General features: G+C 42.2%; 1 protein-coding gene across 2 annotated transcripts in view; it reads right to left on the reverse strand.

The window, feature by feature from the left end:
• The window catches only part of LOC136851261 (secernin-3), a 54,969-nt gene that overhangs the window by 40,690 nt on the left and 819 nt on the right, over window positions 1–13,460 (reverse strand). For both annotated transcript variants that reach the window (XM_067125228.1, XM_067125229.1), the window contains exons 2-5: window positions 11,771–11,938; window positions 10,992–11,179; window positions 10,442–10,641; window positions 9,797–9,997 (exon numbers count right to left, since the gene is read on the reverse strand). In XM_067125228.1, coding sequence (XP_066981329.1) covers window positions 9,797–9,997; window positions 10,442–10,641; window positions 10,992–11,179; window positions 11,771–11,938 — 757 coding nt within the window. The remainder of the gene's footprint in view (window positions 1–9,796; window positions 9,998–10,441; window positions 10,642–10,991; window positions 11,180–11,770; window positions 11,939–13,460) is intronic.

Here is a 13,460-nt window from a genome sequence, read left to right on the forward strand (position 1 = left end):
TTCCATGCCTCTTGTCTCTAGAGGGGAGGAGGGTGGGAATTTAATTATATATAACTACTAGGTAAGTATGTTCAAAAATTTATTTTATTATGAAAATATCATTTTTAAACATCTGACTTAACTGGTAGTTATATATATAGCTGATTTACACCTTTGGTGGAAGGTCAGAGACAGCCAGTATCGTTGGAATTGACAAAATTAAAAATTGTAAAACCAACTCAAGGTTCCTACCTGTTAAGGAAGCAAATTTCGAAGTTTTCCTGCCTCATTCTGTCTGCATTCCTTAAGAGATCCAGCGATCCGCCCAGGGGGCTGAAAATCTCTAGGGGCTGTCAACCAGTGTATAACCTCTATGTGACTAGACCTCCTTGAAAAAGAAATACCCTTGTTACGGGCGCTAGTAAGGAACAAAAAAGACCACCTGACCAACAAACACAACAAACTAACAAAAAACAACACATATGTTAATGATTGCGGAAGACTGCGTCCAGCCTTCGCAAACAACCATAATAAAATTCCTTCATTTCAAGAAAAGGAAAAAAGGGTATAGGTTTAAGGTATAGCAGGGGTAGATCCTTCACCCACTACTGAATTAGCCGCTACAAATGGGCTGAGAGTGTAGCGGTCTTCATATACAGTCTGAACCTGTTTGAGGTAATGCGTAGCGAACACTGACTTGCTCCTCCAGAAAGTCGCGTCTAAAATACTTTGTAAAGATCTATTCTGTTTAAAAGCCACAGAAGTTGCTACTGCCCTAACCTCGTGCATCTTAACCTTAAGAATTTGTAGATTAGTTTCATTAAATTCAGAATGAGCCTCTTATCAAAAAGCCTGATAAAGTAAGATAACGCATTCTTAGACATGGGTAACGAGGGTTTTTGACTGAACACCATAGTGCTCTGACTTACCGTAAGTCCCTTAGTCCTCTCCAGGTATGTCTTCAGAGCTCTTACTGGGCATAGGAGTCTCTCAATTTCTTTACCTGTAATATCCAACAGGTTTGGGATCTCGAACGTTTTGGGCCAGGGTCGAGAGGGAATCTCGTTCTTAGCGAGAAACCCAAGTTGCAAAGAACAAATCGCATTGCCTTGTCTAAAGCCCACGGACTTGCTGAAGGCATGAACCTCACTTACCCTTTTAGCTGTGGCTAAACTGATCAGAAATAGAGTTTTTAGGGTAAGATCCTTAAAAGATGCCTTATATAAGAGCTTGAATCTATTTCCCTGAGGAAGTTCAAAACGACATCTAAGTTCCAAGCTGGTGAATCCTGGCCTTTCTCTTTGATGGTCTCGAAAGGATCTGATAATGTCCTGAGATCCTTATTGTTGAAAGGTCTAAGTTTCTGTGTCTATACACAGCAGATAACATACTTCTATATCCCTTAATAGTGGAAATAGAAAATTGAGCTCCCTTTTAAGGAAGAGAAGGAAGTCTGCTATTTGAGTCACAGAGGTACTGGAAGAGGAAACTGAATTTTTCTGCACCATCCTAAATACTTCCCACTTGGATTGATAAACCTTGATAGTTGAGGACCTCCTTGCTCTTGCAATTCGTCAGCTGCCGCCTTCAAAAAGCCTTTAGCTCTTGCAAGTTTCTTGATAGTCTGAAGGCAGTCATCTGTAGAACTTGGAGGTTTTGGAGATATCTTTCCAAGTGGGGTTGTTTGAGTAGATCTACTCTGAAAGGCAGTCTTCTCGGGGAGTCCACCATCCATTCCAGTACTGTACCTCTGTGAACCATTCCTTTGTAGGCCAGAAAGGAACTACTAGTGTCATCCTGGTTCCTTCGTGAGTTACGAACTTCTGTAAAACTCTGTGAATGACTTTGAACGGGGAAACATACACGCCCAGGTTGGACCAATCCAGCAGGAAAGCGTCTATGTGAACCGCCGGGATCTGGAATGGGAGAACAGTAAGCTTCCAACTTTCTCGTTTGGGCTGTGGCGAAGAGGTCTATGCAAGGTCTGCCCCAAAGATGCCACAGTTTCTTGCAGACGTCCTGGTGAAGCATCCACTCTGTCGACAGAACCTGATTCCTTCTGCTCAACATGTCTGCCCTCACATTCTTTTCGCCTTGAATAAAGCGGGTAACCAGAGTAACATCTTTCTCCTTCGCCCAAAGAAGGAGTTTCTTGGCAGTCTTGTAGAGAGAGTATGAGTGAGTGCCTCCTTGATTCTTTATGTAGGCCAACGCCGTCGTGTTGTCGGAGTTGACCTGAACTACTTTTCTCTCTACTAGGTATTCGAATTTTATCAGAGCCAGCAGGATAGCAGTCAGTTCCTTCTGGTTGATGTGCCACTCTAACTGATCTTTGGTCCACGAGCCCGAGACTTCCATCTTTCCTAGTGTTGCTCCCCACCCGAGTCCGGCGTGCCGAGAACAACACTAGGTCTGGGTTCCTCTGATGCAAGGAAAGTCCCTCTTGAAGTTTTAGGGGATCGTTCCACCATTCCAGGTAATGTCTTATTGGTTGTGAAATGGGAATACACTTTGTTTCTAGTTCCTTTTCTTTGTCCCAGTTCCGATTCAGATGGAACTGTAATGGACGAAGGTTCAGTCTTCCCAAGGAGACGAACTGCTCTAGCGAGGAAAGAGTCCCCAGCAGACTCATACATTCCCTCACCGAGCAAGTTCGTCTCCTTAGGAATTTCTGAAGCTTTCCTAAAGCTTGTTCCGTCCTTGATAATGACGGAAAAACCCGAAAAGCTTGACTCTGAATCCTCATCCCAAGGTACTGGATCTCTTGGGATGGGATCAGCTGAGACTTCTTTTTGTTTATAAGGAGTCCTAGATTCTCCGATAGTTGAAGAGTAGTCCAAGATCCTCCAGGCAGCGGCGTAGGAAGGAGCCCTGAGGAGCCAGTCGTCCAGGTATAGGAGACTCTGATGCTCTTGTGTGAAGCATTCCAGCTCGTTTTCATTAGCCTCGTGAAAATCTGCGGGGCGGTGCTTAGGTCGAAACATAGGGCTCGAAATTGGAAGATTTCTCCCCTGTGCATAAACCTCAGGTATTTTCTGGAGCTGGGGTGAATGGGAATATGGAAATACGCATCTTGAAGATCCATAGACACCATCCAGTCGTGTTGTCTGACTGCCGCTAGAACGGATTTCGTTGTTTCCATCGTGAAACTTGTCTTCTGGACAAACACGTTGAGAGCGCTCACGTCTAGCACCGGTCTCCATCCCCCCCGAGCTTTTGGGAACCAGGAACAAACGATTGTAAAAACCTGGAGATTCCGTATCCAGAACTTTTTCTATAGCCTGTTTTTGCAGTAGTAGAACAAACTGCTGCTGCAGAGCCTCCGCTTTGATTTTCGTTCGGTAATTGGCCGAAAGGTCTACCGGCCTTGTAGCTAAAGGTGGCTTCCTGAGGAGAGGGATCTTGTACCCCTCCTTGATTAATTGAACGGACCATGGGTCCGCTCCTCTCCTCTCCCATTCCATCCAGAAGTGTGTTAGTCTGGCTCCAACCACTGTCTGAAGGAGACCCTCTTCAGACTCTGCTTCTCCCTTGTCTATGGTTTCTTCTTGTAGATCTTTTGATCGTAGATCTAGAGTTCCCTCTATTGAGAGTTCTTCCTCGAAAGGGCTGAAATGTAGGAGCTTCTCCTCTACTTTTCTGAGAAGTGAAGCTAGAAGGTAGAACTTTCTTAGCAGTTTTGGTGATTAGGTCTTGTGTTGCTTTTTGAGCTAAAGCCGAGGACACCTCCTTCACTAATTCCTGAGGAAAAAGATGTGTCGAGAGAGGGGCATAAAGAAGTTCCGCCTTTTGGATGGGAGTAACTCCACTGGCAAGGAAAGAGCAGAGATGTGCCCTTTTCTTCAATACTCCCACAGAGAAGAGAGCTGCCAGCTCGTTGGCTCCATATCTGAGGGCCTTGTCCATGCAAGACATGACATGAATAATATCTTTGGTGTCTGCATCTAATAAAGTCTCAGTCTTTTTCCCCAAAGCTCCCAAAGTCCAGTCCAGGAAGTTGAAGACTTCGAAAGCTCTGAAAATTCCTTTTAGGAGGTGATCCATCTCCGAAGGAGACCAGAAGACCTTGGATTTACCCATAGCTATTCTGCGAGATGCGTTGACCAGAGAGGAGAAGTCCCCCTGGGAAGAGGCAGGAACTCCCAGGCCAGGAGCTTCTCCTGTCTCATACCAAATACTGGATCTCGAAGCAAGTCTAGCTGGAGGAAAAGGGAACACCGTACGTCCTTGATCCTTTTTAGAGTTCATCCACTCTTCCATAACTCTCAATGCTCGCTTGGAGGAACGAGACATTATCATTTTAGTGAAAATAGTCTTCTTCGGAGTTTTCCTGAGGGTGAATTCCGAGGGAGGAGAACGGGGGGCGGCTGGCACGAAGTTGTCCGGAAAGAGCTCCGTAAACACTTTCATCAACTTCTTCAAGTCTGAGGAAGGAAGTTGAGATTCTTGTTCCTCTTCGTCGGAAACTTTCTCAAGAAGAACATCTGGAGAGGGAGGAAGATCGTCGTTGCCTTCTGCTTCCTCCGAATGCCGTGCGGAAACCGAAGTAGCAGCGTCCTGTTTACTAGTTGCTGCTTCCGAAACACGAGCATCCTCAATCAGAATGTCTAGTAGACTACAGTCCTGACGCTTGGAATCCTGACGCCCAACTGCACGCAACTCCTGGCGTCCAGTATCATGACGCTTGGTGACTTGGCGTCCAGCTGCAGAAGAGTCCTGCTCTAAATCTTGACGCTTGGCGTCCTGGCGTCCAGTTGCAGGAGCGTCATGAAGAGCTTGACGTTCGGCGTCTTGTCGTCCAGTCGTAAGAGAGCTCTGGCGTCCAGCCTCTGGACGCTTGGCGTCCTGTAGAACGTTGTCTTGACGCCTAACTCTTCTAGTCTTCTTATCCGAAGCTGTAGAACGTTCGACGAGAACTGCTTTAGGAGGGCGTCCTGCAACTTCTCCCTTACCTGCAGGCCGGCAAGCTTGCATGAGGGAAGTAAGTTTCTGCTGCACATCTTTCAGCAGAGACCATTGCGGAGCTTCCTGCTGCTAGGGACAGACTGGGGAGGCCGCAAGATCTAACGAACCCTCAACCAACTGAACGGGTTGGGGAGAGAGCTCTGGGGACGAGTCCCAATTCGAAGGAAGAGGGGGAGCGTGTACAGAAGGTAGAAAAACGTCCGACGTCTTCTTGCTGCCAGGCGTCCTGTTTGAGGCTGGCAATACCCGTCTACACTTGGAAGGAGAACTACCTTCAGAACTGAAAGGGAAGCGTTCCGGACTACTCCAATGACTACACCCCGGTGCTTGAGAAGACTCCAAACGACGTCCTTCAACAGAGGGGAGCTTCCTCTTGAACGGTCTAGATTCGTAGGCCCGACGCCAGCCCCGTTTGGGAACTGCGTCGTCCAGAAGACTAAAGAGCACATATTAACCTCGCCTTTCCTATGGCGAGGGTGAGCGCCCTGGGAAGCGACTACAGGAACGCTCGAGGGGACGACCGCCGAGAACTAAAATCTCTCGCCTCCCTTCGCCTGTCGACTTTCCTTCTCCCAGGGTTGGGGAGCTTGGAAGAGGTCTAGGCTAGGAGCACGACAGATCTGAGCGGCCGCACCCTCCACTGCACTTGCATTCACTTTATCACTGACACTAGCACTTCTAAGATCTCTCATGTTAGACCATAATTTCTCCCTGTCTTGAGCAAGGGAATCAACGCGTTGACCAATGGCTTGAATGGCTGCCATCATGTCCTTGAGAGATGGGTCTTTACCTGAATCAGTAGGGGGATCAGGAACTACCACTACCGGGGAAGGATCAAAAGGTTCATTAGTTTGGGGTAAAGAATTATCGAAATCCTGGCTACCCTTGGAAGAACAAGACAAAGTACTCTTGGCTCTTCTGAGCTGGTCCCTTTCAAGTTTCCTTACGAGCTGTTATACTCAATCCACTCCTTTCAGAAAGACCCAAGCACTCATCGCATCTATCATCTAGTTCACACCTCTTGCCCCTACATTTCATACATACTGAATGAGGATCTAAAGAGGCTTTAGCAAGCCGGGTCTTACACCCCCTAACACACATTCGCACACTCGAGGAGTCAGACATGGTAGCAAATCCAAAGAGAGATCAAAATACAAGTCCAAGTGTCAAATCCAAATCTAACTAGCCAAGGAAAATCCAAGAAGGCAAATTCAAAAACGAGCGAAAGTCAAAGCCAAACAATGTCACCGGAACGGCGGCAGGGAAGATCTGAGGAATACCTGATGTGGTTCCAGATACCTGGATAGAGGGCGCACGGGTGGACCACCTGACCTACCTGTCGGCGATTGCCGCGAGTTTTGAAATTCTGCCGTGACGTCAGGGACTTAAGCTATATATATAACTACCAGTTAAGTCAGATGTTTAAAAAACCAGAGGTCAAGCCCTGGCAGATCTAAAGGGAGCTTTTTGCACCCAAGTACAAGAAAACTTACGAAATGTGCTCTAATTGAAGAAGAAAGCTTGGGTTCTCTTTCTCCAAATACTTAAACTGCACCAAAATACAGGGGCAGTTGAGAACTATTCTCTATGTGGTCTCTTTCCTCAAATAAATGAGGATACCGTGAAGTGCAACTCTCCAGCAAATGCCAATCAAACTGGAAATTCTTTGATTCAAACTCTTCTTCTGCCAGAGGGTGCCAGGAAGAGACAGCTGTCTCCTGGCGACAGGAGGAGACAGCTGCCTCCTGGCAACAGGAAACGAAAGCAGCTGAGCACCTGCATCGCATCCATGACTTGATGAAAGGTAGACAGGAAAACGCTCCATTGAAGACATGAAAAAGCAGTCAAAGCGACTCAGCTGAGTGAAAGAAATGAGGCGCCAAAAGAAAATGGGAAAGTTGGATGGCAGGGGGAAGAGGAGCTACAACTACCCTCTTGCCTCGTCCAAAAGTGAGTCTACAGACTTAAGAGCATTCCCATACAACACATCCTTAGGAAGCTATGTAGCTAAAATAATATCTAGCTTGGAAACAATAGAAGGTAACTGCAACCATGGTAAATTTGGAAAGAAAAACATTAATACAGTATAGGCAGAAATAAGAGATTTGCTGATAGCCGAAGAAAAAGCATGAAAAAGAACGAACAAGAGCATTTTGATGGAGAAAGAGGAATAGGCTAGCGGAAAGGATTTAGAATGAGTAAAAGATGAAGAGATTGGTTAAATAATCGATTGAGTCTACATAACATCAGAATAAGTAAAACTAGTTACAGACATTATTTCTAATAAAACTGTCTATAGCTATATAATGAGTCCTATCAGCGCTAACAACCTCACATTAGGTGCTGATGTCAGCAGGTCACATATGTACTAAGATTAACATTTACCAAAACAATTTTTCGACCAACGCAAAATACGAGACTATGAATGTGAAAAACGGAAAGGAAGGTGACGGAGGGCACAGAACCACATCGCCCCGAAAACCGACCAGGTTCCCAGGCAGTGGACTTCTTCCTAAAAATCAAACTGTCGCAGGGCAGTCCTAGGTTTGAGCTACAGATGAGCGAGGGCACCGACACCTTACCTCTTATGAGGGAATGTGAAAATGATAGCACAATGGGGGAACCCAGAGTGGTTCCCTAACCAATTCAGACAAACCTTGTATTGACCAAAATAAGGTTTATGTCCTCTTCCAAATTCTCAATACGCTTTTCCTGAACCAAAAGGGGAGCTGAAGGCAGAGCTAAGGAGGATGCCCCAGTACTAACTAAAGCATTAGCAAAGCCTAGACTGAGTATGGATAACTACAGAAGGACCTGGAGAAGGGAAAGTAATGACAGGTTGATAACCTGACCTAATTGCTTTGCAATCATACTGCTTCCCTTCTCTGCCTATACAAACTTAAGCTAAGCAGAAAGTCCCTCAAAAATCCCCACTTCCTCACATCTATTCTGAAGATCACACTTAAAACCATAGCAGCCAGCATAAACAATGTATCTCTTAAAAAATCAGCATTCTACTAACACAGTAATCATTCCTACAGAACCTGACATTCTTAGCCTTGATTCCAATGGAGGCATCCTAGGAAAAATAAATGTACAGTACCGTGATAGCAGCAAACAGCCATGAAATACCAAGTGCCTATACACAATGGCAGCAAGGAGAATTCTGTCAAAAGCTTAACATCTGAAACACACCTAGTGGAGAGCAGGTGACTACACAATCATCTAGGCAGCAATTCGATCTTTTGTTTGAATGCCGACTTGCCTATCGGCGCGGAGATGTAAGCTAACTTTAACAATAGCTAAGATTAATCCCAAATACAGTACAGTAAACCCCCGTATTTGCAGGGGATGCGTACCACACCCCCTCCATGAATAGTTAAAATCCGTGAATACTTTAAACCCTTCTAAAAACACTTAGAACTGCCTATTTTGGTAGTTCAAACACAAAAAAACTAAAAAAATGCTTATACAGTACCCGAGTATTTTAATAGTTTTATCACAAAAAGTGCATCGAGTCATGAAAATGATGTGAAAATAGTAATTAGTGAATATTTCTCAGTGAAAAATACAGCGCGAATAATGTGAATATATGTTCCATAGAGAAATCCGCGAATAGGTGAGTCCGCGAATCGTGAGAACAAGAATACGGGGGGTTTACTGTAATAGAATTTTGACCAAAGGCCAAGCGTGGGGACCTATGAAGTCACTCAGCGCTGAAAGGAAAATTGAGAGTAGAAAGGTTTGAAAAGTGTAACAGGAGGAAAACCTCACAGTTTGTTAGGAGAGGGTGTAAAGTAAGATGGAAGAAAGAGAATATGAAAGGAGGTACAGTAAAAGGAATGAAAGGGGTTGCAACTAGGGGCCAAAGGGGCACTGCTAAGAACCTTAAGTAATGCCTACAGTGCAACACATGAGGTGCACTGACGGCGCTACCCCCTTACAGGATCAATTTCCATGCGATAAGTATTTTTAAGAATTTCCCATTAGAATCCTCCGAGATATATATAAATGAACATTAGGCAGGTGGTTAATAATATCTAAGAATTTCTTGATGGTTTTGGAGGGTTAAATTTATCACTTATTTTACTTTTTGCTACTGCAGTAAACGGAGTTCCTTTATGTTTAAATAATCCAAAATCCGAAAGTGGGCTTCATTTGTTTTAGCTTATTATAAAACTGATTATACACAGTGTTAATTATTAAAGATGATGGGTCTTACAGATGTGAGCAGTAAATACAAATATGGCTAGGAAAAAAAACCACATGGATACTTAAACCATCAAGCTATGCTCAACAACGAGAGAGAGAGAGAGAGAGAGAGAGAGAGAGAGAGAGAGAGAGAGAGAGAGAGAGAGAGAACACATACAAAATTCCCATAAATTATTTTAACATGAAGCTTGGAAGGATTATTTCATTATATCTAACATGAAGCTTGGAAGGATTATTTCATTATATCAGAGTTATATACTTTTGGTTAATAATCACAATGTTAGTGAATCTAATCCAGTATACCCTGGAACGAATGAAGTTGCCTTAAAAACAATGACATGTATGACATGAGTATTACAAACTAATGCTAAGGTTAGTGTTCCCTACTGTTAATGCTGAGGTTAAACAGGATTTGTTAAAAGATTAGCTATTTTGTTTCCTTGTACTGTTGCCACTAGTGATAAATACTGAACTGCAAACTGAAGCTGCTTTCCAGCTCAAAAACCATTAAAAATACGTGGGTTATGTATGCAGTAATACAATGAATACCATTTCCCTAAGGATGCATCCAAATGACCCTCTTCATATTCATCAATTAGTAAAAATATACAAATTGAGAATAGGTATTCTAGGTTCTTACCTCCTTCAGAAAACTTTGATAGTAACTTCTCACCCCCTTCCTTTCGACCATTAGCCTCAGAAGCACCGTAAGCGCTAGCAAAGTGAAAATCACCAGTGCCATCCCACCATCCTTTCTCTTGAGCAAGTTCTTTCAAGCCATCACTCATCTTGTCTATTTTTGTACCAATACTTAATGCATTGCTAATATTTCTATAACCAGCTGAAAAATATAATAATCACATTTCATTACTTTCTAATAATAACAGGAAATTTCATGAAGCAAAGAAATGATTTACTAAATACAGAATAAATTTAAATGACAATCTTCATTTTCTGCATAATAGAAAATGCTCTTAAATGCTCCAATCAAGGGTTGGAGTCTGTAAATGATGCAAGAAAGAAGAATAAATTTTCTTTGTAAAATCTGGATTTTACCAAAAATGAAAACAGTAATGGTGCCATCACAATCACCCACAAAAATTTGGAAAACAAAGGATATGAATCCCTAATGTGAGTGCTGTGCAAGACTGGGCGAAACTGAAAATGGAAATAGAACACCTCTCTTACTCTGGGCCCAAGATTCCCTATCCAAATTATAAATCACCCTTATCAAAAACTTATAGAATCCTGCTACAAATTCTCAGAATTGCTCTTAAATGCTCACATTTTATTTGTTCCGCAGCCCAGTGTTTCCCAGCAGTCTCCAAGATCCATGCTTCCTGAGGGTCACAAATTAGAAAACTATTGTGATATATAAGGCTAGTTTCAGTGTCAGAGCAAGGGCCACCCTGACCATGTTCTTGCAACAGTGATGTGATGACATCCACAGCCATTTCTGCCGTGCTGCTTCTCTCCAAACCCAATCTAAAATTGAAGAAAAGCCATTTAAGATCAAAATATTTTTGTGCAAGCCGTACAGGTCTATTTATGTAACATGCTGGTTTGTTGAAATACAATATTGTATTTAATCATTAAAAATGATAATAATATCTTCAGCAACATGCCATGCATCACCTTGGGATGTACTGTATATATAGTATCTACAGTACATGTGTACTTACATATTTTTCATAATGCCTCGTTTCAAGGTCAGTACACCTGTATCTCATCACCTCTTCACTCTACGTTTATATCCATAACTTTTTACCACTTGCAGAACCTGAACAAAAAGCACCCAGGCCAAAACAAAAAAACCCCAAACATGGCACACTCACCTCACAAGATCCATTCCTAATAGTCTTTCAGTGCTATCTTCATTGCTCTCCAATTTGGTCCAAACTGCTTCGTTACCAATGCAAACATTGTGTTCATTAGCACCCATCTCAGCGCCCCACATCCATGATGGCTTACTTAAAATAACTGCGTGTGTATGTCCTACCTGGTCAATCTCTATATAGGTACACTGAAAAAAGAGAAGGATATCATCTGTGAAAGGTTGAAAATTGCATAAATTTTTTAAATATTACAAGAAGTGAAAACTACAAACTGATGTCTTACTGGATGGATGTACTGTATGGAAATTTGGGTAAAAGGCCATTCACTGGGCCACTCTGCGCAGTGATGAAAAATCACATCACATTATAAATGATTGACTTGGTTGGAAAATTGATAAGTAAAGACAGGTCAATGGTTGGGTTGACAATGTCAGTTATATTATTTATAAAGTATACAACACTGTACCTAGATCACTCTTACTGTCAATACACTCAGGGAGAATTTCCAAGTGAAAAACTAACATAACCTCACAGAAGAAGTGATTAAGCATGTACATAAGGAAGGCACATCCACCTGAATGTAGTCTTGCCAGCCAACCCTTATCCTAATTAGTGCCATGTACAAAACAAATCTGTTCAATCATGCTATGCCTCATCCCAGTGAAAATAGAAATCCCTTGAAAAACAAGTCTGTAGCCTCTTAGAAAACAGATTCATTACAGCAACTTTTTAATGTACTTGTCTATTCAAGCACTGGCAACATCCAGTGAGTAACTTACCTTAAGTTTAGAACCTTCTTCATGTTTCATTTGTGGCCGATATATAATTTCCTGAACTTCTTCACTTGGCCTATCTGAATTCTTGCCAAAAACAACATGGCCACCTTTAGTACAGTCCCCAAGCACCACAAACGTGTCACAAGAATTGGGTGGAGGTCGAGGAGACATCTGGAAAAGAAGGAGGGAGAATTAAGTTAACATTTCAACAGAAAACCAGAAACTTTGTAATTATAGTTTTTTACCTTTTCAACTTTAAATCCCACTAAATTTCCTTGGTTTTAAATATGCATGAATTTGCATTTCTTTATGTATATGTATCTCTTAGTGCACAGTGTTTGTGTACATACAATTGCTTAGTCACCCTAACAACGTCTGTATGGCATAACAAAAGCTGTTTATCCTTCCTCTGTAAATCATAAGCTAAAGATATGAAGTATAACCTGCTTGAAATGTTCTTGTAAAATAAACAATTGAACTTTTGACGGTTAATTGCTGATTTGCACCAACATGAAAACAAAATCATATGGTAAATAGACTTCAATCACACTTGTGGAAAATGACATCGAAAGTGGGCTCACTGCTTACACCATTAGATCCAAAGCTAGCCAAGATTAAACTATGGCTTGAGAGAAAAGAGAGTGGGAGAGACACCTCCAAAATGGGACAGCCACCCACTAGTGACTTGAGGTTTCTTTTGCCCTGCAAATGTTCACACAACACAATTGTACAGTGTAATAAAATAAATATGAACTTTCTTTGTACAGATATTGTATGGGAGGCTACACTGCAATGCTAGTTAAAACCTATTCTTAATGAATGAAAATTGAATTTACAGTATGAACTTGTCACAACATCAGGAACTGGCAGATTAGCATAGTTCATAGTTACTACACCTCTTAACAATGCCGAGTTGTTTCATGTCTATATAACCTAATAAATCCAAGAAACAAAATCAATCTTTTTAATAGCACAACAGGCCTTTGGCAAAGTAATGTACTGTGAACCCTATACCCAACACATGGGAATAAAAATGCAAATAATAAAACTTAGAACTTTACAAGACGAAAAATTATTTTACAAAACCATCATTTAGAAATAAACTAGAAAACATGCTATTAAGTGAGGATTATCCACTCTGCCAAAAGATTTCTGATGAATTGTTTGACAGTATGAAGCCCCAAGAAAGGTGGAGCCCCTGATCCTTGTGTCCAGTTTAGGCATAACCTGCCATGAAAAATTTGTAATGAACCCTATCCTATGGGTGGTAGCCTGTTTGTCCAAGGTTCAATACATTGGGAAAATTTAGCTATAAACCCAATTAGAAATTGTGAAAAAAATCTTACAATGCATCTAAAACATGCCTGAGTGTTTGGATAACTCAAACAGGTTACAAAAGTACATTATACCAAGAGAGGACAAGGGGGGTATGAGATAGAGCAATGACTCCCAGACTGATCAATCATGCATAGCCTTGCTAGACTGAGCAATCAACCACAATGGTCAGGAAAAGGTTTCCACCCAGAAAGGAACTATCTGCTAATCTATCTTTGCTCTTAATATCAACTGGTTATCGAGGAAGGGTCTTTGAGCTTTTATGCGTGGTGGCAATTTTGTGCAATGAGATAACCTTGGACATGGCCTGGATGAAACCTTGCATGATGACCACTCCCTCTCACAATAGGCTGGGGCC

The sequence above is a fragment of the Macrobrachium rosenbergii genome, chromosome 23, assembly GCF_040412425.1.
Source record: "Macrobrachium rosenbergii isolate ZJJX-2024 chromosome 23, ASM4041242v1, whole genome shotgun sequence".
Classification (NCBI taxonomy): Eukaryota; Metazoa; Arthropoda; class Malacostraca; order Decapoda; family Palaemonidae; genus Macrobrachium; species Macrobrachium rosenbergii.